The 24,743-nt window shown below is 53.5% G+C and overlaps 11 protein-coding genes across 11 annotated transcripts; 6 read left to right on the top strand and 5 right to left on the bottom strand.

Annotated features, from left to right (window-relative positions):
• Nucleotides 1-433: 433 nt before the first annotated feature.
• On the top strand, nucleotides 434-2,803 carry N656DRAFT_612329 (multidrug resistance protein). Its single transcript, XM_064810303.1, has 5 exons — nucleotides 434-578; nucleotides 639-757; nucleotides 833-2,096; nucleotides 2,165-2,227; nucleotides 2,302-2,803. Exons 2-5 carry the CDS (start codon nucleotides 738-740, stop codon nucleotides 2,578-2,580), a joined length of 1,626 nt encoding a protein of 541 aa, XP_064670882.1. The 5' UTR covers nucleotides 434-578; nucleotides 639-737; the 3' UTR covers nucleotides 2,581-2,803.
• N656DRAFT_778078 (uncharacterized protein) lies at nucleotides 2,562-4,360 on the bottom strand. The gene is made up of 5 exons (XM_064814945.1): nucleotides 4,232-4,360; nucleotides 3,979-4,097; nucleotides 3,354-3,921; nucleotides 3,093-3,282; nucleotides 2,562-3,023 (listed from the first exon to the last, which is right to left on the bottom strand). The coding sequence occupies exons 1-5, from the start codon at nucleotides 4,320-4,322 to the stop codon at nucleotides 2,843-2,845; spliced, it is 1,149 nt and encodes a 382-aa protein (XP_064670883.1). The 5' UTR covers nucleotides 4,323-4,360; the 3' UTR covers nucleotides 2,562-2,842.
• A 555-nt stretch (nucleotides 4,361-4,915) lies between these two features.
• On the top strand, nucleotides 4,916-10,302 carry N656DRAFT_844254 (uncharacterized protein; the record flags this gene model as incomplete). Its single annotated transcript, XM_064819126.1, has 5 exons — nucleotides 4,916-4,927; nucleotides 5,048-5,518; nucleotides 5,577-5,627; nucleotides 5,684-6,134; nucleotides 6,199-10,302. 5 exons carry the CDS (start codon nucleotides 4,916-4,918, stop codon nucleotides 10,053-10,055), a joined length of 4,842 nt encoding a protein of 1,613 aa, XP_064670884.1. The 3' UTR covers nucleotides 10,056-10,302.
• Nucleotides 10,303-10,373: 71 nt separating this feature from the next.
• N656DRAFT_612500 (uncharacterized protein) lies at nucleotides 10,374-11,472 on the bottom strand. The gene is made up of 4 exons (XM_064810304.1): nucleotides 11,156-11,472; nucleotides 11,057-11,092; nucleotides 10,772-10,992; nucleotides 10,374-10,695 (listed from the first exon to the last, which is right to left on the bottom strand). The coding sequence occupies exons 1-4, from the start codon at nucleotides 11,370-11,372 to the stop codon at nucleotides 10,414-10,416; spliced, it is 756 nt and encodes a 251-aa protein (XP_064670885.1). The 5' UTR covers nucleotides 11,373-11,472; the 3' UTR covers nucleotides 10,374-10,413.
• Nucleotides 11,473-13,034: 1,562 nt separating this feature from the next.
• Nucleotides 13,035-14,856, top strand: N656DRAFT_707758 (amino acid transporter; the record flags this gene model as incomplete). Its single annotated transcript, XM_064811456.1, has 3 exons — nucleotides 13,035-13,830; nucleotides 13,904-14,493; nucleotides 14,557-14,856. The coding sequence occupies 3 exons, from the start codon at nucleotides 13,035-13,037 to the stop codon at nucleotides 14,854-14,856; spliced, it is 1,686 nt and encodes a 561-aa protein (XP_064670886.1).
• Nucleotides 14,857-15,208: 352 nt separating this feature from the next.
• Nucleotides 15,209-16,375, top strand: N656DRAFT_797201 (uncharacterized protein; the record flags this gene model as incomplete). The annotated part of the gene is made up of 1 exon (XM_064817604.1): nucleotides 15,209-16,375. One exon carries the CDS (start codon nucleotides 15,209-15,211, stop codon nucleotides 16,373-16,375), a length of 1,167 nt encoding a protein of 388 aa, XP_064670887.1.
• Nucleotides 16,376-16,941: 566 nt separating this feature from the next.
• Nucleotides 16,942-17,667, top strand: N656DRAFT_707383 (trimeric LpxA-like protein; the record flags this gene model as incomplete). The annotated part of the gene is made up of 3 exons (XM_064811431.1): nucleotides 16,942-16,980; nucleotides 17,042-17,280; nucleotides 17,349-17,667. The coding sequence occupies 3 exons, from the start codon at nucleotides 16,942-16,944 to the stop codon at nucleotides 17,665-17,667; spliced, it is 597 nt and encodes a 198-aa protein (XP_064670888.1).
• Nucleotides 17,668-17,897: 230 nt separating this feature from the next.
• N656DRAFT_707428 (NAD(P)-binding protein) lies at nucleotides 17,898-18,971 on the bottom strand (the record flags this gene model as incomplete). The annotated part of the gene is made up of 1 exon (XM_064811435.1): nucleotides 17,898-18,971. One exon carries the CDS (start codon nucleotides 18,969-18,971, stop codon nucleotides 17,898-17,900), a length of 1,074 nt encoding a protein of 357 aa, XP_064670889.1.
• Nucleotides 18,972-19,322: 351 nt separating this feature from the next.
• N656DRAFT_778083 (kinase-like protein) lies at nucleotides 19,323-20,642 on the top strand. Its single transcript, XM_064814946.1, has one exon. The coding sequence runs from the start codon at nucleotides 19,784-19,786 to the stop codon at nucleotides 20,546-20,548; it is 765 nt and encodes a 254-aa protein (XP_064670890.1). The 5' UTR covers nucleotides 19,323-19,783; the 3' UTR covers nucleotides 20,549-20,642.
• A 34-nt stretch (nucleotides 20,643-20,676) lies between these two features.
• Nucleotides 20,677-21,714, bottom strand: N656DRAFT_823837 (uncharacterized protein). The gene has a single exon (XM_064818431.1). It carries the CDS (start codon nucleotides 21,433-21,435, stop codon nucleotides 21,001-21,003), a length of 435 nt encoding a protein of 144 aa, XP_064670891.1. The 5' UTR covers nucleotides 21,436-21,714; the 3' UTR covers nucleotides 20,677-21,000.
• A 709-nt stretch (nucleotides 21,715-22,423) lies between these two features.
• Nucleotides 22,424-24,152, bottom strand: N656DRAFT_707799 (MFS general substrate transporter; the record flags this gene model as incomplete). Its single annotated transcript, XM_064811458.1, has 2 exons — nucleotides 22,424-23,091; nucleotides 23,153-24,152. The coding sequence occupies 2 exons, from the start codon at nucleotides 24,150-24,152 to the stop codon at nucleotides 22,424-22,426; spliced, it is 1,668 nt and encodes a 555-aa protein (XP_064670892.1).
• Between the last annotated feature and the right edge of the window lie 591 nt (nucleotides 24,153-24,743).

The raw sequence follows: 24,743 nt of genomic DNA on the forward strand, positions 1-24,743 counted from the left end.
CTATTATATACCTAGCCGCCTTATCATATAGCCCTATCTTAGTAGCACTATTGCCCACCATTATAGAAGGGGAGGAGAAGTATAGAGGTATAGAGGTATATAGGCAACCCCCCACGATTCCCACGCTGCAATTGGTCGAAGCCTGGGTGGGCGGGCACCCCAGCCTGTGCGGCCCGTGCCCCCTGTAGAAGTTGGGGGCAACCCCCGGGGGGCAGCCCTGCCTCGCTCGTCGGCTTCTGCTAGAGGTCGAGGGGGCGGCCCCGCCCGGACCGCGACCATTGAGCACTAACCGCTAGTGTTTCTTGCCTCCGGTTCACAGACTCTTTCCTAAACTCCGTGGCGGTGCCAGCCTGCGGCTGGCAGGTGCCAGGCTAAGAACCTGAGATAAGGTGTTTCCGCCTCTATCCTATGGCCCTGTGGTGGATGTTCGAAGTTGGATTGCCTCGGTTTCTAATCAGTCCTGCCTCTGGACCGAGATCGCACTGCCCCCAATGGACACTTAGAGGAAAGTGGCATCTGACTTCACAATTTTGCTGGAAAGTCCATGGTAATAATAAAGCTGCACACGTGCAGGCCATGTAACCTCCCGGACCCCTACCCCTCCCCCGGTCGCCCCCTGCCTAACTGTACCTAATAAGTTTAGGAATTGATTCAGAGACTGTTTTCCATTCCGCATTGATTAATCCATCAACCCAACTTGGAAGCAAAGCTTGTGATTTCTTCAGCCAAGGGCAAAAATGCACCAGGATTCTACGTCGTCAGTATCTTCAAAGTTCAGCCCAACCCGTCAATAACTGTCATAACATGCCTCAAAGCTAACCTTTTAATACAGTCCATTACCGCCACTCTTGCCAAATGACCACCACGCACATGCGCACGATAGTAGCCAACCATCGCGGCGCTCTAACCGCGAAGCCCATCCAGATTTCGAAAAAGAAACTACTACTCTCAAGCCGGGTAACGATCTTGACGAAGGAGCCGAAGCTGAGGTTTATACCATCTTCTCGGTCCCTGAAAAACGACTGATAGTTGCACTCTGTGGTCTCTCAATGCTCTTCTCGCCTCTCACAGCAAACATTTACTTCCCCGCCATGGACCAGCTCCAAGCCGACCTCTCTGCGGGTAACCCTCAGCTGATCAACCTGACTATCACGGCCTACCTTGTTCTGCAGGGCATTGCGCCCGCCCTCTTTGGGGACATTGCCGACCTTGTTGGCCGCCGGCCCTCCTTTCTCGTCATGTTTGCTGTCTATACTGTTGCCAACATTGGGCTGGCGCTGCAGCACAGCTTTGCTGCGCTCCTGGCGCTTCGCATGCTGCAAAGTCTTGGCTGTTCAGCTACGGTGGCAGTTTCATACGGCGCCATTGCCGACGTGGCGACGGCAGCAGACAGGGGTGGCATGGTGGGCGTGGCCATGATTGCGACCAATCTCGGGCCGGTGATAGCACCTGTCATCGGAGGGGGCATTCTTACTGCCGCTGGATGGCGGTGGATATTCTGGTTCCTAGCGGTCTGTGGAGTGGTGGTTCTAGGGTTGATGGTGCTGCTGTTGCCGGAGACAGCGAGAAATGTGGTTGGAAACGGCGATGTAGTGCCGGAAGCTTGGCGAAGACCGTTACTTACGGTGTTAGGGGCGGTGAATATTCCGAAGGCTGCGAGTTATAGAGGTGGGATGCGGATAGAGAAGACCCAGAAGCGCATCCCAAATCCGCTAAGGTCGGTTAGGCTCTTGTTCCACAAAGACGCCTCGGTCGTCTTGCTTCTTAGTGGCGTGTTTTACATGGTCTACTACTGTTTGCAGGCGTCGATTTCTGTCTTGTTCAGGGAGATATACCACTTCAAGGACGACATTATTGGGGCTTGCTATCTGGCCATTGGCTGTGGTGTAGCAGTTGGCGGATACCTGAATGGTCGGTTGCTCGACTGGAAATACAAGCAGACCGCAAAGGAGATTGGGCATGAGATAAACAGGACGAAGAGTGATGACATGGACAACTTTCCTATCGAAAAGGCTCGTCTACGCTTGATAGTGTGGATGCATCTGGTTCATCTTGCAGTCTTGATAGGATATGGGTGGATGTTGGAGAGTCGAGTGGTATGACATTGTTGTCTATGCAGAGCATAGTCGAGTGACATTACTTTCGAGCTGACAATGGTTTCTAGCACGTTAGCGGCCCTCTCATCGTCAGCTTCATTCTGGGCTTGCTCGAAACTTGTCTTGTTCAGGTACGTCCTGATGGAACCACCTTGTAAGCCAAGTTTGGACTCTTCGCTTGTTAACCACAGTGATACACGACCAGACATACAATACGCTGCTTGTCGACATCTTTCAAGAAAGCCCCAGTGCCGCTGCTGCTTCTGGGAACATAGTCCGATGCGCATTGTCCGCTGGGGGTATTGCTGCTATGGAACCGCTAATGCGCTCTCTGGGCATTGGGTGGTACTTTACTCTCCTTGCTACGGTCAGCGTCCTCCTGGGCCTGGTGGGCAATGAGGTATTGACTAGGAAAGGCATGCAATGGAGACGGGCTCGTCGAGGAGTTGCCGAACCCGATCGTGGAGCTGGCGGTGATACTTAGGTAGTATGATGTAGATTGACTCTTGTAGGAGCTCTGTTGTGTTATAGCAACTACCTAGATTACCACCCATAGATTGAAGATTCATTCTTTGTCACCTTATTTGCATGACTGGAGATATTCAGGTTCGGTTGGACGCAGCGGTGTCATGGGGATCCAGAAGGAATCACTGAAATTACCTCCTACTGTCAGGTAACCGTTGCGTTTAACTGATCCTGATATATCCTTCCACAAGCGCCCTGCAACCACCCCGGTTTGGAGTTCGTCAAGCATTTGTCGGGACTGGCATCAGTCCCGATTTCCAGTTGAAGTGACCTTTGTCATCCTCGCCCACGGATGATTCACCGGACAGGACTTCTTGCGGGGCTTCGGACACCACGATGTATTCCTCGTCTGTATATCCTTCACCATACTTGGCAACCAACCGTCTCATCTCGTTCAAAGCGCTATGGGGCGTTACCAGTCAACATCTCAACAAATACTTATTATATCCCGCTGGTTGCATGGAAACTTACAGTTCTCTCATGTTTTTATTGGCAGGCCAAAGAATCGAGACAGCAAGGTCGCTGCGCATTGCATAGAGGGCGTTGCGATCCCATACTTCATCGCTAGGCTCGTTGGGCTCCATGCCGGGAAGATCGAAGTAAGCAGAAACATGTCTATCCTTGGTCCGATATCTGTCCGCTCTCCACATGGAGAAGTCATCTGATCAGTGCCAGTGAGTGGTAAGTACGTACCCGACGGTATTTTGGGTGAATGTTTACAGTGGAACTTACATTCATTATGGCCATAGAAGCAGCACGGATCGTAGACGACAGGCTCCTCTGTCTCACAGTCGACGGAGATGTTGCCATGCCATAGGTCGCCATGCACGAGAACAGGTGTGATCTTTCGACCACCCGTCTCCATGGGCCGGATTAGGCGAGGAATCACCTTAGTCAAGATCTTTTCACTCAACTCCTCCAGTTCCGCATGCGGCCCCTGAGTAGCCAACTCGGCTTGCATCGTGTCCTTCATTGACCGGGTGAAGAACTCCTCCCATGTGTCACACCAAGTTGTGTCTGTTGGATGCTTACCACTGAAGGTAGTGACGTGGTAGCCAAACTTCCCGTTAGGAGACGTCTTCTGGTGGATCTTGGCCACAAGGGAGACCAATTCCTTGTCACCCGGGAGCACGTCCTTCATGTCACGGAACTCGGCAAGGAAAAAGGCGCGAGTAGGATCATCTGCGTAGACACCGAAGCCAACTGGGGTTGGTGCACCACCTGGGATAGCGGCCACGAGTTCCTTGGTGCTTTCATACTCGCCACGGGCAATCTCGAAGGCGCGGGCTGCGTTGTATACCTATGTGTTTTTTCAATGAGCCTCAAATTGGACCTCGGCGAAATATTTACGACGCACCTTCAAAAAGTAGCGCTGCTCCCGTCCATCTGGCATAATAGCATCGACGGTTTTGCTGAGAGCCCAAAAGCTAATGCCATATGGCTGAACCCATTTGATGACGGTACCCTCGGGAAGAGCTGTGACCCGGGGCATTTTGTTAGTACGAGGTCAAGACTCGGACTGTAGGTGGGATGTGGGTTGCCCGCGCCAACGGCCCAACTTTCAAGAAGAAACCAGCGAGCGATAAGAGTTAACGCGCAGCAAGACTCACCCGCTAATACATTGGCATCTACCTCGGTCCCTCCACCACTCTCGTTCTCGGGGATCGTGGGTAGAACAAACTCAGGATCTATATAAACCATTGTTTTAAAAATGCAAACGTCGGGCTGACTAGGTGGGCAGTAACTGTGGGCAAAAATTGAGGAACTCAGGTCAAAGATGTCGAGTTCACTCCCGGTCTTATCCTCGCTGGCATCTCCCAGTAACCCGGGCATTGAGAGCTAGGAATCCACACTTACATGCACGGTCACCAACTGCATGATGCGCAGCCTTGGGATGCAACAGCAAAACTTGGGTAACGTGGGATATGGCAGGTCGCCACTAGGCTTCTTTCCGCCAATCCGTCTTTTACGCGCCCACCACGGCGCGTGTCGTTGCGCCTATTGGCCAGGATGCATGATTGCCGGGTTGCACTGCGCCCAATCTGTCGATTACTGCATGGCAGCTGTGACACGAGAGCATACTGGCCAATGCTTCATGCAGCCTCGCAGTTGGGGTTGAGGCTATAATGAGACGGTAGCTAACTGGCTATTCGAGTGCTGCAATGATCATGGGGTTTCTCCGCTCCCAACATTGAACTGTGACCAGACCTAAACCGCCTCCCAACGGCCCATCCCTCTCATCACAACCCCGCCTAGTCCAGTACCCGCGAAGCTTCCACAGGGAATGTACCCAGATGGATTTTCGCGTAAGCTCCCATTTCTTCACGTCGCCCTTCAATGTCACATACTGGACCTCCCGTCTGTCTCCTCACAGATCAAATCGCCATCAATGTCTCGACCTTCGGCTGACTCCTCTTGTGCTGTAGCACTCAAGCGATCCAGGCCCGGTTGACGGCTCGCAAACAGCCGAGGGTTCGGATTTACCACCACCGTATCCGTGGATTGCGCGATCTTTTACCAGCAGCTCTATTCCTCGAGTAAACCTTCGGAGCTTTTCCTTTCACCGCAAAGCGTCCGAGTCCAAGGCCGAGGATGTCTGGGGTCCTGTCGGCCTCAATCTACTTTACTCGCCCCCTGACCCCATCGTCGACTTAATCTTCGTCCATGGACTCCGGGGAGGATCTGTCAAAACATGGTGCAAGTCAGATGACCTGCGGCTTTATTGGCCGCAGGCATGGCTGCCTCAAGATCCCGACCTACAGAATGCCAGGATCCATTCTTTTGGGTACAACAGCGACTGGGCGGAGACGAAGGAGACCTGTCTTGACCTACATGACTTTGGACGATCGCTTTTGGGAGAGATGGTAACGTCGTCAGAGTTAAGGAAGGGAAGCCAAGTGAGTGACAAACAAGGTGCGATCATGTGGTGCGTGCAATTGGCTAATTGACAGCTAGACGCCCATCTTACTGATCGGCCATTCCATGGGGGGCTTGGTCATTAAGAAAGTAAGCTGGCGGCCATCATCATTTGCAATCGTTTTGTGATACTGACTCTCATAAAGGCCTATCTTCTCGCTCAACAGGATGATAGATCAAGGGATCTCGCCCGTCGAATCCAATGCATGTTCTTCTTAGGAACTCCTCATCGGGGGAGTGATTCGGCCAAACTGTTGAACAACGTTCTTCGAGCTAGCGCCTTCCTAAGTCCAAAAGCATACGTTGTCGACATCAATCGGAATTCCGGGGCGATATCCGTCATCAATGACGAGTTCCGGTTCTACAGTGACAGCCTCCACATCTGGTCCTTTTACGAGACCGTCAAGACCAGACTAGGGACAGTAGCAACCATGATTGTAGACAGGGACTCGGCAATCATAGGCCATCGACGAGAGGTTGTCAATCCTATGAACGCGGATCATCGCAACATGTGCAAATTTGAGAGCCCAACAGACCCAAATTACATCTTCATCCGAAATTCCCTCGTTAAGGCTACTGAGGATGTGCTAGGCGATGGTATGGCATCATTTCCTACAACCAATGTTTATGATCAGGTTAGCTAACGGCACGGCTCCTACAGTCTTTGATCGACGAGCAGACGAGACAAGACTCCAAACCATTATGCTTGAGGCATATCTGCATATCGCACACTACCCCGAAGATGACCTACACGCTATCGAGTCCAAGAAGTCAGACGGGTCCTGCGAGTGGGTCACGGACTCGTCACTGTTCCGGCAATGGCGAGACGATGAGACTGAGTCCGTCTTTTGTTACTGGCTTTCCGGGCAGGCCGGCGCTGGCAAATCTGTTCTCTCAACGCATATCGTTAGACATCTGCAAAACCAAGGTGTCGACACGTGCTTCTACCTTTTCCGGCATGGACAAAAGGCAAAGCAAACAGCCAGCAGTCTGCTGCGTGCCTTCGCATTCCAGATGGCCTCACTTCACCCCTCCATTCGCAAGATGCTTACCGCGATGAGAGAAGGGGGCGTCATGTTCGACAAGGATGATGAGAGAGGAATATGGAGGAAGATCTTTGTCAATGGCATCTTACCCACCGCCATCCAGAGAACACAATACTGGGTCGTGGATGGCCTCGATGAGTGTGTCGATCCAGAGAGACTTCTTCCTCTTATCTGCAACTTTGAGTCAAACTTCAAGGTCAGGATTCTGTTCAGCTCACGACGACTACCCGAACTCGAGAAACACCTCGCGAGGTTTGGAGATCGGCTTCTTCGACATCACATTAGCATTAACGATACGCTGTCGGATATCCAACGATTCATTGAAAACAACTCTGACGAGCTCCCCGTTGAGCCGGAGCACCGACCTCAGCTGATCGAAAAACTCGTCAACAAATCTGACGGGACTTTTCTGTGGATTGAGCTGGCCTTTGAGGAGCTGAGTAAGGTCTTCAGCGAAGATGAAGTCGACGAAGTCCTCGATCAGGTTCCAGAAGGCATGGCACCTTTGTACAACCGCATCCTCGAAGCAATGGCTAAAAATGATCGCCAAGTCAGAATGACGCGGGCGATCCTGGAGTGGACTGTCTGCGGAACTCGACCGCTGAGCACCGAGGAGCTGCAGGCCGCCTTAGCGCTGGACTTGAACACAAAGGTACGGAACGTCGAAAGGGTCATCGAAGAGCTTTGTGGTCAGTTGCTCAGAATCGACGACAATAGACACGTCCATATACTCCACGCTACAGCCCGCGAGTTCCTCCTTAGCAAAGACTCGCATCCAGTCTTCCAGATGGACAAGGATGCCGCCAATCACCACTTGGCACTAGTGTGTCTGAAGTATCTCAACAGCGAGGAGATGCGACCTCCCCGACATCCTGCTCTGGTTGGCAAGCCTGTCACTCGGTCAGCGTTTGTGGATTACGCATGCACGTCCTTCTCTGAGCATCTTGCTTCATCCCCCACGGCATCCGATGAGGTCTTCCTACTCCTGGACAAGTTCTTCCGCACTAATGTGTTGGCCTGGGTGGAATACATCCTCGCAAGGAAAAGAAATCTCTACTATATTACTCGAGCATCCAAGAATCTCCGCCGATACCTTGACAGGCGATCCAAGTACGCACCGCCCTTGGGTGTCCAGTACAGCAACATACAAATGTGGCAGACAGACCTGCTACGCATTGCCCTAAGATTTGGAGAAAACCTGCTCAAGAATCCTTCCTGCATCCACTTCCTAGTGCCACCTCTTTGTCCCACCGAGACTGCAGTCAACAAGCTTTTTGGGCGTACCATACCAAAGAGCCTGCAACTGAGTGGATTGACCAACAGCAATTGGGATGACTGCATCTGCTACATCGATTACCGAGAGTCAAGGGCACTGTCCTTGGCAGCATCTGATGGTTTCTTCGCAATCGGTATGAAGTCGGGCGATATCAAGGTCTACCAGCAGAGCACATGCCAACAGATCGCCACATTTGTCCACGGGGAGCCCGTTGGAAAGGTCAGATTTGATAATGCCTCTCAGTATCTTGTGTCGGCAAGTTTTAAGAAGCTCAAGATGTGGACCATCGAAGGGGAGCTGCTCTGGACCGTCGCCAACGCAACTCTTCTCTCAGCCATTTCCTTCACCGAAGACGGTAAATACGTCGTCACACTCGACAGATACGGCAACATTAACACATTGAATATCTGCGATGGCACCAAAGTTCAACCCGACCTTCCAGGCGACTCTGCAAAGAAGACCAACCTCAGCCAAGGTGCGTGGCGGGTCATCTCAGACGCTGATATTTGTCCCAAGACCGAGCTCGTCGCCATCAGCTACCGGGGCTGGCCTCCACAGATATGGAGCATAGAGCAGGACGTAATGATTGGAACCTGCAACCTAAGTCGGGACAAGCCTGGTGTTCACATCATGCCGGTCTCACAGCTGCTCTTCAACCCCAACCCAGCTATCGAGCTCATCGCAGTGGCCTACCAGGACGGTGAACTCGCCATCTTCGACAAATGGCCCGGCGGTCCCGAAATCAAGGCGATTTCTGCGAATGCACTGACTCTTGCCGCAACCGTGGATGGACGCACGCTCGCGACGGGAGATGCAAAGGGAACCATCAAGCTCTGGGATTTCGAAACACTCACCTTGCTATACTGGATCAAGTCTACCGAGCATGATGTCAGGTCGATGGCCTTCAGTGGCGATGGATTTCGGCTGTACGACATCAGAGATACCAAGACCAAGGTCTGGGAGCCTGCTGCCCTGGTGAGGAAAGGCGTTTCCGAAGACTCGAGTGTCAGCGAGTCAGTTCATTCCCCGGTTCCCATTATTGAGCGAGACCGTGAGCTTGTTGGCATTATGCAAATCTTATCGCCGCCGGAGGCCGGGTGCATTTTTGTTGGGAAAGCTGACGGGTCTGTGGTTGTCTATGATTCGGCTACGGGCGATATTGTATCGTCCTTGTATTCGCATGGACGTGGATGGTATGCCTTTGTGAGGAGCCTGTCTTGGAATCGCCACATGATTGCAAGTGCGGATGCCTCGAACAACATAACAGTCCACACCTTGGAAAAGGTTGGGCCGAACAATTGGAAGGTTACGGCCAGGGTCTTCGAAAAGAGGCCAGATGGCGATGGCGACATTCAGCAACTGCTGCTACACCCGGCATCCCCTTTACTGTTGGTCTTGAAGGGATCTTCGGAAATGCTCTTCAAAATTGATACGCAAAGCAGGATCCCGTTGTCAGACCGGAGCTGCAATGGTTACCGATCATGCCTTTGGTTGCCGTCGGCTTCAGGATCCGTTCTCTTGCTGGGTGTGAGAGCAACGGAACCGGTGATTGACATTTTCGCCCCCGATGCAGAGGGTTTGGAATACCAGTTGAGAGACATATGGGACCTAGGAACCTCTGAAATTCCCGTGTCATGTACCATTAGATCAATTTCGACCGATGCGACAGGGAGCTATCTCGCCGTCCTCCTGGAGAACAACCCAAAGCTGCCCCCTGGCCCTGGGCTGTTGATCTACAGGATACCCGTTCTTTCTCTTGATGGGCTAGCTGGATCTCATGCAGAGATTACTGAGCTCCCAGCCCTTACCATCCCTGACACCGACATGAAGACCTTCTTCGGTTTTTATAAGGAGCGCCTTGTCTTCCTGGATCACGAGCTCTGGGTCAAATCGATCGATCTCTCCAAAGTCCACGCTGGCACTACTCTTGATTCACTTACAGATCGGCACTTCTTCATCCCGCGTGAGCTTATCGGCAGTAACAATGGGGTGGACGGGGTTGTAACCGACACAGGCACTGTGGTGTTCCCAAAAGAGGGGGAGTTGGCGGTAGTGAGACATGCATTGGAGTGGACATTCGTGGCGAATGATACAAATGAGAAGGAGATAACGCCGCCAAGACGCGCAGGGACGTTTGAAATTGCATTACGGGGAGGGAGGAGAAGGGGATTGATACATACGCCCTCTCCAACATAGGTACCCTTAGACGGTAACCTGGAGGGGTGATTTCTGTTGTTATCCGGAGTCTCACGGACCAGCTTGTTGATGAACCGGGGCATGACGGACATGGCTGAAGGCCCAATATCAAGAGTTCATACGGTTTTGATCAATAGTAGATAATTCAGGGGTTCAGCATATTAGTACTGTGATACCAACAGACAACCTACACCCAGGACAACTGTACGATTCATAGCTCAATGGAAGACCACTGAATGAGCGACTCACTTCGTGTTCTCTTTTGCCTATGAAGCCAGTAGTTAAAGTTTCAAGTGAGTTGGCTTGAGTAGGTACGGTGCGGATGCGCTACCTGTACATACATTTATATACCTCTAATTCAGTCCTCCCCACTCCATCCATATGGAGGGTCCTGATATTCAGCCCTGCGGCTGTCTTCCCATGCCTTGATAACATCGAAGTTGCGGCACTGCTTCGTGCCATTGAACAGTGGGTGGTATTTGCTGTGAGTCTCATTCGATACCACCGTCATTGTTAGGACCGAAACGTCTGCGAAGCAGAGGAATGACTGGTATAGATAACTGAAGCAGTGATCTACATGCTTCTGGGGATCTGCTCGGCTGTCTTCTGATTCGTCATAGAATGCTTTCCGAATCCAATTCTACCAAGTGTGTCAGACGACCGGAAGACATGACAATGCACATGTATACAGGGGCACTGGGGTAGGGATAACTCGCCAGGCAGTGTAGTTGATGGCGCATCTCGAGGGAGGCTGCATAGCCCCCTTCTGTTCCATACGCTCTTGTAGTACCACGCCCACCAGGAAGGCTGTTCTTTTCTTCCTCGCTGATGACGATGATAACCCTCTCAATGAGGTCTTCCCAGACCTGATCTACATTAGGGTTCACATTTGAATATGGGTCGGTACCATTGATGTATCCGTTTGTGAAAAATGTGCCTGGGTGTATCGTGGATCAGCCTTTGCGCCCTTCTTCCAGCGACATTGACACCAGGGAACTCACGGCCTTCCCAAACAATGGGTGCATCGAGGAGGGATTCTAAGAAGGAATCAGATTGAGCTCAAATCTCGCCAGCTATGACATGTATAGTATGGTGCTTACCACTGAAGCAAGGAGAGCATGTCTTTGTGTTGAGTTGTGTGACGAAAAAGACGACGCTATAGATAGCGAGTGCCAGAAGGTGAAGCAGCCATGGCAGCCAGGTTGTCTTGGAGACATGCGTTTGTTTCGCAACCCAAGCGGGATCCGGTGTCTCGTCGACGTGTTCGACACCTCCAACTTTGCTGTACCGCTTCGAATCTGAAAACGACCCAAGCATTTCTTCGTCCGCTGAATTTTTTCGAAATGCTAGTAACGCAGAGACAGAGGCTCAAGCTGTTGAGAGGAAGAGGAAAGGGCTGGGACGTTGCGTGGAAAATATACATGTAGTGGGGCAAAAGGGTTGTTTGCTAACCCTTTGTAGTAGACAGCAAGCCACATGGCTGGACAAAGAACAATGGCCTCTTGCTAGTGGTCGAAGGTCCTCTATTCAGTACTCTATTCGTCTAAGATCGGATTTGGGCGATTCCTGGAATTTATCGACCACGGGAAATGGAATGGACTTGTAAACATCATCTCTCTTTATCAACCCCTGGGGTGATTCACATGGGCTTGTTTACCCCCGGCTACAATTGCCCTAATTGGCAATGCCACACACTTCCAAGACAATATGCGGTGGTCAATACAAAAATCATATTGCCACTTGTTGAACCTACGTTACGTATGAGCCGCAGGTTGCATAGTGTTTTAGCTATACAGCTGACTTCGAGCAAGCGAATTGATACCAGTTTGTGCGGTAAGGGGCTCCGAGCGCTATAAGCTCCGGTGGTCCGTTCCGGCCCGGAAAAGTGGGTCAAGCACGGAACGGAGCCCCACCCGCCCCCGCACCCGACAGCATGGATCACTGTGCAGCCATGTGCTTTGCTACAGTAGGACATATCTGTGTTGGGGCATTCCCCTATGGAATACGGAGGTCGGGGCCAAAAGTCTTTCCACCAGTTTGTTTAAGGCACGCGCCATACAGTATAGACCATATAAATTATAAATGCTAGCTATTTTGCACAGTATTTCAGGCCCCTTCTGTTTCGCTAAGTTCCGCTAGACGCTAAGCCCATTCGAGTACCTGAGCAGTGCTGCAGCATTCCCATCACTGTCTAGAGGCACTGTAAGCGTGCTGAAGCAGATGGGAACGGAGCACTGTATGACCCGTGTGCTGGCTTAACGACTTGGTGGAAACACTTTTGGCCCCGACCTCCGTAAAAGAGGTGAGATTCTTGCTTACTGTATCTACTAAGGTCCATTGTATCGAGGAGATTAAGTCTGAAGGATATTTCAGGCTTAGGTTTCTGTTTTTAAGGGTGGATAAGGTAGCTTCTTATCTGAGTACATACGGAATAAGGTGGCTTAATACTCTGTACAGATAACATTAGTCTCGGGCCTTAGTAAAGTGCCCATTCCAGCCAGACCTTATCTGCAGGAGACGGTGGACATTACTAACTCTATATCACTTCGGTGAAACGAACAGGATACGATTGTAAGGCCATCAACGAGCTGACTGCCTGCAATGTCAACTCAACCCCGAAATCGCTCGGCGGTACCTTCGGCGTTTCCAATGGGGTTCAAAGGGAAATGGTGGGATGACGCCACCCATTGGCTCTTGCAACCTCCGTACCAGCGCCGACTTGCGGAGAATCCCGTCTGTGCACGCTTGTCGATATCCATTATCCAGGGATCAACTCCTTCCAATTCCGGGAATTGCACGGCTAGACATGTTACATCAGAAGAGACCCCATGACGCATCTCGGCCTGAACCCGCCGCCATGATAACTCTTCCGTGTCAATACCATCGCGTCTCCCTTAAGCCGCCCTCTGGCCTTCCGGCTTGGTCCTTGGCATTTGACCTACACCGGACCTCATCCCACCTAACATCATCATCAACACTATGGAGCGACACAAGAAATCAACAGCGGCGGCGGCAGACCTACCCAAGGCGGAACCCGCGCGGGCGCAGCGGCTCGGGTCGCACAGTCAGACAGTCGAGGAGGATGCGGCAGCACTGGAGCGGCTCGGGCACAAGCAGGAGCTGAAGCGCAATTTCTCCATGGTCTCGATGCTCGGGCTCGCCTTTGCCATCCTCAACACGTGGACCGCGCTCGCCGCGTCCATCTCGCTCGCATTGGCCTCGGGCGGCGCCAGCTCCGTCATCTGGGGCTTGGTCGTCGCGGGGATATGCAACCTGTGTCTGACCGCCTCGCTCGCCGAGTTCCTCTCGGCCTACCCTACCGCCGGGGGACAGTACCACTGGGCGGCGATTGTGTCGTGGAAGAGGTGGAGTCGCGGGATCAGTTACTGCACGGGTTGGATCAATATGGCTGGGTGGGTTGCGCTCAGCGCAACGGGGCCGTTGTTGGGGAGTACCTTTGTGGTTAATGTCATTGCGCTGTTCAACCCGGACTACGAGGCCAAGGCGTGGCACCAGTTCCTTATCTACATTGGGTTTACGCTCTTTGCCTTGGTGGTAAACGCCTTCCTTACACGCCTGCTGCCGCTCTTCACCAAGGCTGCGTTTATCTGGTCGCTGCTGGGTTTCGTTGTCATTAGCATCACGGTTCTGTCGTGCGCGTCGCCAAATTATCAGAGCGGCGCGTTTGTCTATGGCAATTTTCTCAATGAGACGGGTTGGCCGGATGGTGTGGCGTGGCTTCTGGGCTTGCTGCAAGGGGCGTTTGGTTTGGCAGGTACGTTGTGGGCGTCATCATTAGTCAGAAGAGAGAAGTTCAGGAGTCCAGGACTGACATCTATTTACCACAGGTTTCGATGCAACGGTGCACATGATCGAAGAAATCCCTCGGCCGCAGCTGCAAGGGCCGCGCATCATGCTCTACTGCATCGGCATCGGCATGTTCACGGGCTTCATCTTCCTCAGCTGCCTGCTCTTCGTCGTCGCCAACATCGAGGACGCCATCGAAGCATCGGCTGGACCGCTTCTCCAGATCTTCATGGACGCCACCAAGAGCCGTGCAGGCAGCACATGCCTGCTCATGTTCCCCCTGATCTGCATGCTTTTCACGACCACGACACTCATGACCACAAGCAGCCGCATGAGCTATGCTTTCGCGAGAGACCGGGGAATGCCGTTCAGCTCTGTCTTTGCCAAAGTCCACCCCTTCCTCGACGTGCCGCTCAATGCGCTGCTGTGGACGACGGTCTGGGTCGTTGTTTTCGGGTGTATCCTGCTGGGCTCGACCAGCACGTTCAATGCTATCACGTCGGCCTCGGTGGTTGCTCTTGGCGTCACCTACGCCATCCCGCCGAGCATCAACGTCCTGAGAGGGCGCAACTTGCTGCCGCCTACGAGGGTGTTCAAGCTCCCTAGTTGGCTAGGGTGGATCTGCAACCTAGTATGTACGGCTGAAGCATGTGTAGAGTTCCCGCAACTAGATCGCTGACACTTTGTTTTCCAGGTTGGCATCGCCTGGACGATCCTCACGACCGTGTTATTCGTGTTCCCGCCGACTCTTCCCGTTACCCCCGACAACATGAACTATTGTATTGTTGCATTCGGCGTGATTTTGCTCATCTCGTGCACGACCTGGATAGTCGACGGCCGCAAGCACTACAAAGGACCGAAGGTGGATATCTATGCCATGCTTGAGGGCAAGGCCACTGGTGACGGCGGGGATCTGTTGCAACCTGAGTGCGGAACCGCTGAGAAAGTTCAAGTTGAAGGGCCGGCCGCTGGTTCGGAGGTCATGTCCAGGTAGGATAATACGACGGAGGCCAGGAGTTTTTGGAAATCCGTTAGTCAAGCCCAATAGGAGCATTGAGTAAGGTCACTATAAGGACCCGTGGAACCGGCGTTTTGGCAGTTGCTCGCCGTAATGCTGACCTGGAAGCTTGATAGGCCAGAACTCCAACGCCACTAAATCCAGAACTGCTTGATGCAGCAAAACTGTACAAACGGGCCGGAGCTCGTTCTCTCTCATCAGCACAGTCTCCTTCTCCAATCGTTGACTTCGGTTTTGATAGCAAGCTCGGGTTAAAATTCACTGTGAACCCCGTGCTGCATGGCCCGCGACATCAAAATCCACTGCGATTGTCAGCTGGGAGACGGAAATGGACCGGGGCATCGAGAACGAGTTTGCCAGGCTCGAATCAGTCTTTGCCGGCAAAAGGGAAAAGATTCACAGCCAACAAGCGAATATCAGCTTGAAGCGGTTTCTGAAGAAGTATCTCGGCATCGAAGAAGAGTGGTCGGCTCCTGCACCAGACAGTCGGCCGTCAGCTACAGTGACCCTCTCGTGGTACTACCTAGACGACAGAGAACTGCCGAATCAAATCATGGCAAAGGTACCCGGGCTTCACTTGGAAAAGTTTGGGTACAATCACGTCATCGGTTGGGACGCGGCACATGTCACTGAGGAGATTACACGCTTGGAAGAGGAGCGCCGACGGCTGGAGGAGCAAGAGGAAGCCGAGAAACGAGCGGCAGAAGAGGAGAAGAAGGCTCAGAAAAAGGCCAGATGGGAGCGGCGGTGCAAGAGGCATTACGAACTTGTTCGGGTTGCAAAGACACAGGAATCCCACAGGCCATTAGGCCTTCAAACCCTCCCTGGGGCGTACCTGGTGCGGTGGGACGACAACTCGGAGGACGCGGAGAGGTGCAATGACCCGCATCATGACATCGATGTTATGAAGCTCAACATATTCCCGGCTGAAAGCTCGCACGGGTGCAAAGCGTATTTCAACTTTGGGCTGATCGAAGGGACGATGCTGCTGGCGATGACCAAGCGGGGAGTTGAAATGCTAAGGGACAAGCAGCCCAAGCACAGCGAATGGAGCGATCCCGAAGTGTCTGATGACGACGTGCACGATGGAGACTGCAAAACGGGCGAGGCTAAGACACAAACCAAGCTGACTGGGGAGAAGCGGTCACTTGGGGACATCGCCGATCCGTGGGGGGTCCAGGCTGCCCGAGCGAACCGGCAGCAGTTGACGGGCTTAAAGAAGGCGGAGGAGGAAAGCCATCCGAATCGGGTTTATTTTCAGTTTGTTTGCAACGAGATTAATGGGTACCCCCTCGTTGACGACGACAACGAACATGTCGGGTACTTGGACTTTGACGAGACAGGGTTAGCTGCGAAGGGCAACTTTGATGTACCGCGCCTTGGTATGAAAGAGCAGGCGATAGCCATCTTCAAGATTGCGGAGAAGCCGGCGTCGGATAAGAAGCCACTGCCGTGGTATGAGTTTGACGGGAGAACGTGGGGGAGCACGTGGTAAGGATAAACGGCTGTGAAATCAACGATACATGTTGTGGCAGCATTTGATGGCCCGGGGAATGTCGTCTTCAACCCCTTCAAGTTTCGTAGCAGGATCAAGTTTAGGTTGTTGTATCGGTTTTAGTCGTTTGCAGTCAGGGGTCACCCTTTAAACTGTTTTAACCGTGGGATTGGATCATTCCTTGGCGGCCCATATAATAGGTAAATACGGATACGAAATACTCTGTACCGTAAGACTTACCCAGTCACGTGTGTCAGCGCATCTGTGCTGCGCATTTCAATTAAAGTTCCTGCTAAAAAAGGAGTCCCAGGGGGGGGGCGAATTGTACCGTACATCGTACTGTACAGTACCGTACGGTCGTAGTGTACAATACAGAATATCTTCTTGGCGGGTGGAGGACAAAGTGCGATTGGCCAGCTACTCAGTAGTGGGGCAGACGATTCTGGAGCGACTGTGACGAAACAAAATGCAGCTCCCCACAGACGGTCAATCGGCGCTGTTGAACTTCGACCCGACAACGAGACCCTAAAGAAATCCGACAGTCACAACGCCGGATTTCTGCCATCATGTCACGACGACCGCCGAGAGGAGAGTACATTGAAACTGTACGTTTTAAACTAGGTCAATTCCAATCACTTCAACTCGGCTGAGACTCGATGCGCGCAGGACACGGGGAACAAGGTGGCGCGCAAGGCCACGCTCGTCGGCACCCAAAACATAATGCTTGGCGGCAAGACCGTCATTCAGCCCGAAGTCATGATCCGCGGCGACCTTATCCGGTCCATTCAGTCCTCGTCCTCATCCGCAAGCGGCGCGGCGCCTAACAACACGGCCGTGTCCATCGGCCGCTACTGCTTTCTCAGCCGGGGCTGTTGTCTCCGTCCGCCAGGGAGGCTGTACAAAGGGTACGTTCTACTCTCTCCCCGCACCGGACAACAGAACAAGTGCACTAATCTTGCCGTGTCATGCCCAGCGCATTCACATACATGCCTCTGCGAATGGGCGATCACGTCTTTGTTGGCCCGGGCTCCGTCGTGCAGGCCGCCTCAATCGGGAGCCACGTACATATTGGCGCGAGGGTTGCAGTGGGCGAATTCGCAATTATCAAGGACTACGTGCGTGTCCTGGACGGCACCGTCATTCCCCCTAACATGGTGATACCGAGCTTTAGCATCGTTGCGGGCCAGCCAGCGCGACTCATTGGGGAAGTGCCCGAAGGAGGTCACGAGGCGTTCGAACTGCGCGATCTCTACAAGACGGTGGGGAATAACCCGCAGCCAGCACCTTCTTGAAACCCAGCTGGGTTGGAGAGGGAATGTATGAAGACGAGCATACGTTGCCTGGCGTGTCCTAGGACTTGCCTTCAAGACCTGTGTCGCCAGCGAAGCCGATAGTCAGGATGGGTTGTTGAGCATCTCTGGGTCAGGTTGCCGTCCCTTCACATCGGTACTCAAGACGCATGGGTGGTAGTATTCGAGGCATACTGATACCTACATTACACATTACCCGACCGCTCGGAGATTCAGTCTACAAGCTCGGGAAAGCTTCGCCCATTCTCGGCGATGCTCTCCTCCAATGTCCGCCAACCCGAGTGCTGGCCCATCCGCGCGAGCAGCTCAGCGCCCCTCTGGTTGGGTACCTCGGTCTGATCCCATCCCAGGTCTTTCACCTTGGCCATCTTGTTGGCATGCTCTGGATAGAGCTCCTTGAGGATCTCGGCGACCCTGAACCAGCTGTATCGATGCCCGAACCCGAAAATTCGCTCTCTGTCAACCACCGGTGAGGTCCCCAGCAGCGCCACATGCAGCCTCCCGGCATCGCGGCAATCCACAAACCATTGCGGTGGCACCATGTTGAGCACGTCAACATTCCGGTTTTTCCACACATTATGAACCATCCCTGCCGAAGACGGGAACCCCTGATTCACCGGGTCCAGACACTCTCCCAAGACGGCATTCAACAGCACCGCATTGAACGCAAACCGCGGCTTCGTCTCATTCACCCACTCCCAGATTCTCTTCTCAAGAATCGTCTTCGCCGCCATGAACCCCGCCAACCCCTTGCTAGCGCTATCAACCGTCTTATCCCTCGCGAGCTGCACAGCCTCCTCATTCCAACTCTCCACGGTGAGCGTAACCTTGCGCACCGCATTCGGCGTCCATGCAGCCCAGGCAGTCGAGTTCCACGCCACGGCCCGGACCGTCTCCTGCCTCGCAGCAGCCTCAAGAAACCGAACCTGCCACCGCAGCTCCTCCTCCGCGGCCGCATCAGCATCCGGCACGTCAAAATCAACCATGCCAATGGTGTGTGCGATGCCGGATACCCCGCGCATCGCCTCGTCCCATGCTCCTGGCGCAGTCTTGTCGGGCACCTCGAACAGCTCGAACCGGCCCGGCCCGTGCCGCGCCGCGAACAAGCTGCTGAGGTAGCTGCATCGTGAGGCCGACCGGACGGTGCCCCGCACCAGGTACCCGGCGGACAGGAACTGGTCGACTACGTGGGAGGCGATCAGGCCGTTGGCGCCCGTTGCGAGGATTAGTGAGCCGGGCGGGATGAAGGGATTCGTTATGGTGATGGGTGGGTTGGTGGGGGGCATGATGTGAGGGTCTGGGGGTTGCTCGCGTAGGTTGGATGTTGTGAATGGATTCGAGTTGAGTTGCGTGAATTCAGGCGAACGGGTGAGTTGAGGAGAGGACATGAGGAGAGGACATGATGGGATGGTTATGATGTCTATTCTCTGACTACAGGTAGTATTAGAAATCTATGTTCGGATGTAGATCGTCCAATCGCCGAAGTCTGTGCTGCTGGCCTGGACTGTCGCTGCTTCCGGGGATACCGTTGTTAGCTCCGAGCCCTCCGTGTTACTCGGTCACTTTAGCCGTTAGTTTGTGCACTGGTTTCGCGAGGCCAACATTGGAAGTTTGGGACAAGTCCATGAAGTGGTGAGCCAACGTGTAGTCTCAACCCTGTTGGCGCTCAGTGTCTCGCAAGCTGCAGCACAACAACGGCATTCCCAACCTCCTGCCTCTCCTCCAAGAGAACTTGAGCATCCTTTTCGTCAACCAGCGCCCCTGCCCCAATCTCTTCGACCCTTCCGCGCAGCGCAGCTTCAAACATACCTACCCAATCAGCCGCAACTAAAATTATCCCTTAACAGTGGGTCTTCCACAACCTCACAACCGCAGCATCAGTCTCCCATCTCCACCTCGGTCTCTACTCTCTCCTGCTCTAACCAGACTAACCTTGACCTTCCCTGCACACACTTCCCGCCTCTTTTTGCTTTTTCCCGCCCAAACTTCCAATGGGCACTTTGATGTTTCCTGATATGGGCTGGGGGTTTGGCGCCATTCTTGGCATGGGCGGTTCTTGCTTTGTGTCGTACGTTAACGAGACGACGGTACACAAATCATGGCAGATTTGGGTGGATGGGAAGAGGCGCTCTTACTATCCAGAAACTGCGAGGAGGATCTGGCGCGAGAGTATACCATCTACAAGCACCTCGGTGAACACGATTGTATCTTGCGCTGCTTCGGCCTTGATGAGATTCACCATCCAGGTGTCCACGCTCTGCGCCTCGAGCTAGCGCCGCTAGGAACCGTACGTGGCCTTATACAGAAACTCCCGGGTGAACCGCTACCCGAGTTGACAAGGGTACAAATGTGTCGCGACGCTGTCGACGGGCTTGTCCACATTCATTCACGGCACGTCTGGCACTCGGACATCAGCTGCCGAAATCTTATGCTATTCGACGGTTATCGTGTCAAAATCGGTGGCTTTGGCGGGTCTATTATCCAGGGGCGCGAGTCGTCATTTCCGGTTACTGTGGCCGAAGAAGCTCAGTACGAGCTACCGTGCCGTGGACGGGATAGGGACCAGAGGCCGACCATGAAGAGAGAGCTCTTTGCACTCGGATCGTGCATGTACGAGATCATGGCGTGGATGCGGCCTTTCCAAGGTCTGCCCGATAGTGAGGTGACCAGGCGGTATGAGCGCAACGAGTTCTCGTCCCTGGATGGCATCCCCGTCACGATTGCAGAAGCTATATGGAATTGCTGGCACGAGGCCTATGACTGTGCTGATCAGGTGGCTGAATCGCTGCAAGAGATACAATTACCAATCGACAGAGACGAAGCTGCATTTGATTCAATAGCGGAGAAGGAGGAGGGGCGATGATTGACTTGAAACCTCTGGGATGAACCATTGGAGACGGGCCAAGCAGTACCTATATACCATATAATCTACTAGCACCCATATGGTGTACTGTACGTATCCGTACTTTGCACGAGCTTCCCCCCATGTCTTACCTCCTTAAGTCTCTCAACAACTGCTTCCGCCCCGGAATACTTGCCTTGCCAGCACTGGTCGATAACTGTCCCAATTTCACCAAGAGATGCCGTCTCAGGGAACTTCCGATCCACATACAGGGCGCGGATCTCTGTGCCGTCCAAGTCTTTATAAGGAGAGTGCCCGGTCATGATTCGTACAGCACACTGCCGAGTGCAAATAGATCGGCTTAGAGTGAGAGGGGAGACCCTGGGAACTCGTGGCTTTCGGTGACTACAACCAGCAGTGGTGAGCCATCATTTGACGACCCGGCAAAGTCGGCCACCCTGGCGTTGAGGCAGTTACATATCCAAGAAGATGTTGGCACAAGTCAAGTCGCCATGGATGACGCCTGCGTCGTGGACAAACTGGATAGCCTCTGCAACCTGAATGGCCCATTGTAGTCGCTGCGCAGCACCAGCGCCGCTGTCTTCAAGGTGTAAGCGCAGGTTGTGATGGGGGGCGTACTCCAGCCGGATGCCTGACTCAAAGACGCCGTGGTAAGACGAGAGCCCCTTATGGCCGCCGCGTTGCGCAAATCTTTCGTAAACCTCAACGCTCTCGCTGCATGCGGAGAAGGCACTCCTTGTTGTGATGGTCAAAGGGCACCTTGACAACAGTGTTGGACGACGGGACTTGTCCAGAACAACCATGCCCGTGGTTCCGCAGCCGACGACGTCGCGTAACCCGAACCTTGAGGGATACTGGATCTCGTCATCAGCAGTTGATTCCGACATTTGCGGGCGATTTCAGGATGGCGCAGTACTGCAAACGATTGTGATATCCAAGCCCAGGCGCCAGCAAATTCCAGCTGCGTTCGGACTCGAAAGTCAACTGTATGTGATCAAAGATCACTAAGAGGCGGTTTGCCGGAAGCCAGTACGCCTCGGCGGTGGTGAGGATTTGAGAAGTCGGCAACTTTATTACTGCGTGTTGTGGCTGGGTTTCGAGGTTGCAGCCGCAGATTGAGGAGCTGCGCAGGTCGCAGGATGTGACACGACCTGCTTAGCTTATGGGTACCTACCTCATTGTATGGGGAGTCGTGTGACGTGAGACGTTGGATATGAGTTAGTGCCGCCAGGCAGCGCCGGTTGCCAGGTCAACGATCAACGCTGCCGGTGGTTTGCCTTAGACCCCTCATGACCACGGTTCTAGCACAGATATTGGCAGCCCTAATTCTTAGACTATAATATATATGCTCTTTACCAGAATCAGCAGAGAAAATGGCCAAGTATACCTCCGTACTATCATATGTTATTTAAGACGGAAACTTCTGCGCAAGCCGCCATGCAGATATACGATGATACTGCTAATATCCATCCTTATATCACGTTCAAGTTTTGTCCTGGCCCAAGATACCAACTTGAAGTAGCAAATGTGTGAATTGATACATCACACTTTGCGTCTAAGTCCCGTGATGGACCACTTTGAGTACTACCTATCAATACCAGCACTTGGTTCAATTTCCGCCACTAATATTGACACATACGACCGAGCTCAGTCCGCGTTGCATTCCAGCAACTTCAATCTTTAGATCGGTTCGACCCGGCCAGCATTTGAATCACTCCGTCCAGCAGCATTGGTCACTGTGAAAAACCTGTACCCCATTTGGGGTTGAGGGAGGAAGCCGAGGAAATGCCCCTGTGAGGACTGGACTCTGAACAAAGTTAAATAGGGTCAGGGGCTGGTAATGTGTCCCAATGCACCTTTGTGAGGGTAATGATGTCAAATTCCACCAACAGGCACCTCCTTCTTCTCGCCCGGCTGCTGTATCTTCTTCCACTGAAGCCCAAAGGTGACCAGGAACGCGCACGCTGCCGTGGCAACACTGATATAGTAGGAATTCCGCAGGCCCAAGACATAGGCACCCAGAACGGCATCCACAGCGTCGGCACGGCCAATCTTCTCGACGAGCTGGCGGATCTGTGACGCACCGCTGTTGATGATGAGGCTGGGATCAATGCCCGGTGCGTCGCGGAGGATGTTGCTGACGAGCCCGTTCTGGAAAACGGTCTGGCCGACGGCCAGGAACACGGAACCCCCCAGGGCCTGAAAAAACTGGGTGCACGACGTTGCCTGCGGAATCAAATGCGGCGGCAGCACGTTCTGCACCGCCACGATGGGCGCCTGGAAGCAGATGCCAGTCCCCAAGCCATAGACAACCTGCGATGGGAACCACTTGCTTAGGGGGGTGTCCAACCAGAAGGTCGCGATCAGGGCGGCGCCCGCCGTGAGAAGCGCCGTCTCAACGAGGATGATGTGGTTGTAGTACCCGATAGCCGTAACCAGGGCGCCGCTGCCGACTGAGCTGATGACCATGGCTATCAGGAAGGGCAGGATCTTGATGCCGGCCTGAATGGGGCTGTCGCCCTGCACGGCCTGGTAGTACAGCGCTGCACGAGTCGTCAGTAGAAGGCTCAGGGGCGTATGGAACTCAGTTTAGGATATACGCACACAAATAGTAGACCATGGGGAAGAAGGAGGCGCCAAAGAACATGGCAAACATCATGGAGCAGAAAACGTCGCGATTCTTGAAGAAGCGCGGTGGCAGAAGCCCCTTATCCTGCTGCCAGATCTCGACCCCCGTGAAGGCAATGGCGCAGACACCAGCCACCACGATCAAGGCTATCACCCGGCCATCACTCCACGGATACTCGACTCCTCCCCATTGGAGGGCAATCAGCAAGAGAATGATACCCGGGACGATGATAACAGCGCCGATCAAATCCAGCTTCAAGATGCGCCTGATGAATGACTCGCGCTTCGCATTGTCCGCCGACGACGACATGTGCAGGAAAAAGATGACCGCCGCCGCCGCAGCACCACCAAGCGGCAGGTTAATGTAGAAACACCATCGCCAGGTAACCTGGTCCGCAAACACACCTCCCAGCAACGGCCCAACAACCGACGAGATCCCCCACAACGCTCCAAACAGTCCAAACGTCGCCGGCCGCCTCCTGAGGGGCAATATATACCCCACAATGACAAACGACCCCGAAAAGATGCCCGCGGTCCCCAACCCAGCAACCGCCCTGCCCACAATAAACGCCGTACTCGTAGGCGCGAGGGCCGTGACAAGACTGCCCAGCTCAAACAATGCCACAGCCCCCAAGTAGGTGAGCTTGATGTCAAACAGGCGGTAGATGGCGCCGTAGATGGGGTACATGGCGGTTGAGGTCAATAGATAGGAGGCGCCGTACCAGCCAATGTCGCGGATCGAGTCGAACTCGACCGTGATGGCGCCCAAAGCGGGCGCGATGATGGTCTGGTCCAGCGCGATCAGGAAGATGCATAGGCAGAGGGAGAGGAGGACCAGCCAGAGTTTGAGGCCGTGCGGGTACTGTGATTCGTCGTCTGCCGGAGCAGCGTCATCGGCGGCGGGTGGTGTGATGGTTTGGGCGGGGGTTTTTTCCAGGCCATTGTGTTGCGTGCCGGAGGTTTTGTCTACGGACATTGTGTCCGGCGACTCGGAAGGGTTGTGTTGGGAATCTGGAAACTTTTCGGGGTCGGACTTTAGGTTCGTTGTCGAGTGACCCGACTCGGACATGTCGAGGATGGTTCTAATCTTCACGACTGCTAGTGATGTGCTGGTATGAGAAGGGAGAGCGGCGCGGCTTCCGTTGCAGAGAGGGGCAGACTAGCGCGAGAAAACAACAAGACAAACGAAAAAGGGGCTGTGGGCCTTCAACTGATCATGGAAGGCCTACACAGAAAGTAGTGAAGCTATGGATTGTTTCGGACTAGACTTGCTCTTTTTGAACTGGTCGAGAATTCGTTTGATAGTGGAAGACGAGGTTCGACAGGCAGAACTAGAAGGCGGCACTTCACAGATTCATACACGTGTAGACTACGACGAATCAACATTGTTGGGTGCCAACAACCAAGCAATAGCCTATAGGATTTTAGGTGCCAACGGTGGGTAATTATTAATCACGGATCCCGCGTCACAGTGTCTCTGATCGACGACTCCAGCCGCCCAACGTCTGTCTGGCTTGGCAAAGACAAACGACCGCGATGGTCCTGAGCCCCTGAGTCGGACTCGATG

Source organism: Canariomyces notabilis (assembly GCF_033297395.1).
Source record: "Canariomyces notabilis strain CBS 508.74 unplaced genomic scaffold N656scaffold_8, whole genome shotgun sequence".
NCBI classification, from domain to species: domain Eukaryota; kingdom Fungi; phylum Ascomycota; class Sordariomycetes; order Sordariales; family Chaetomiaceae; genus Canariomyces; species Canariomyces notabilis.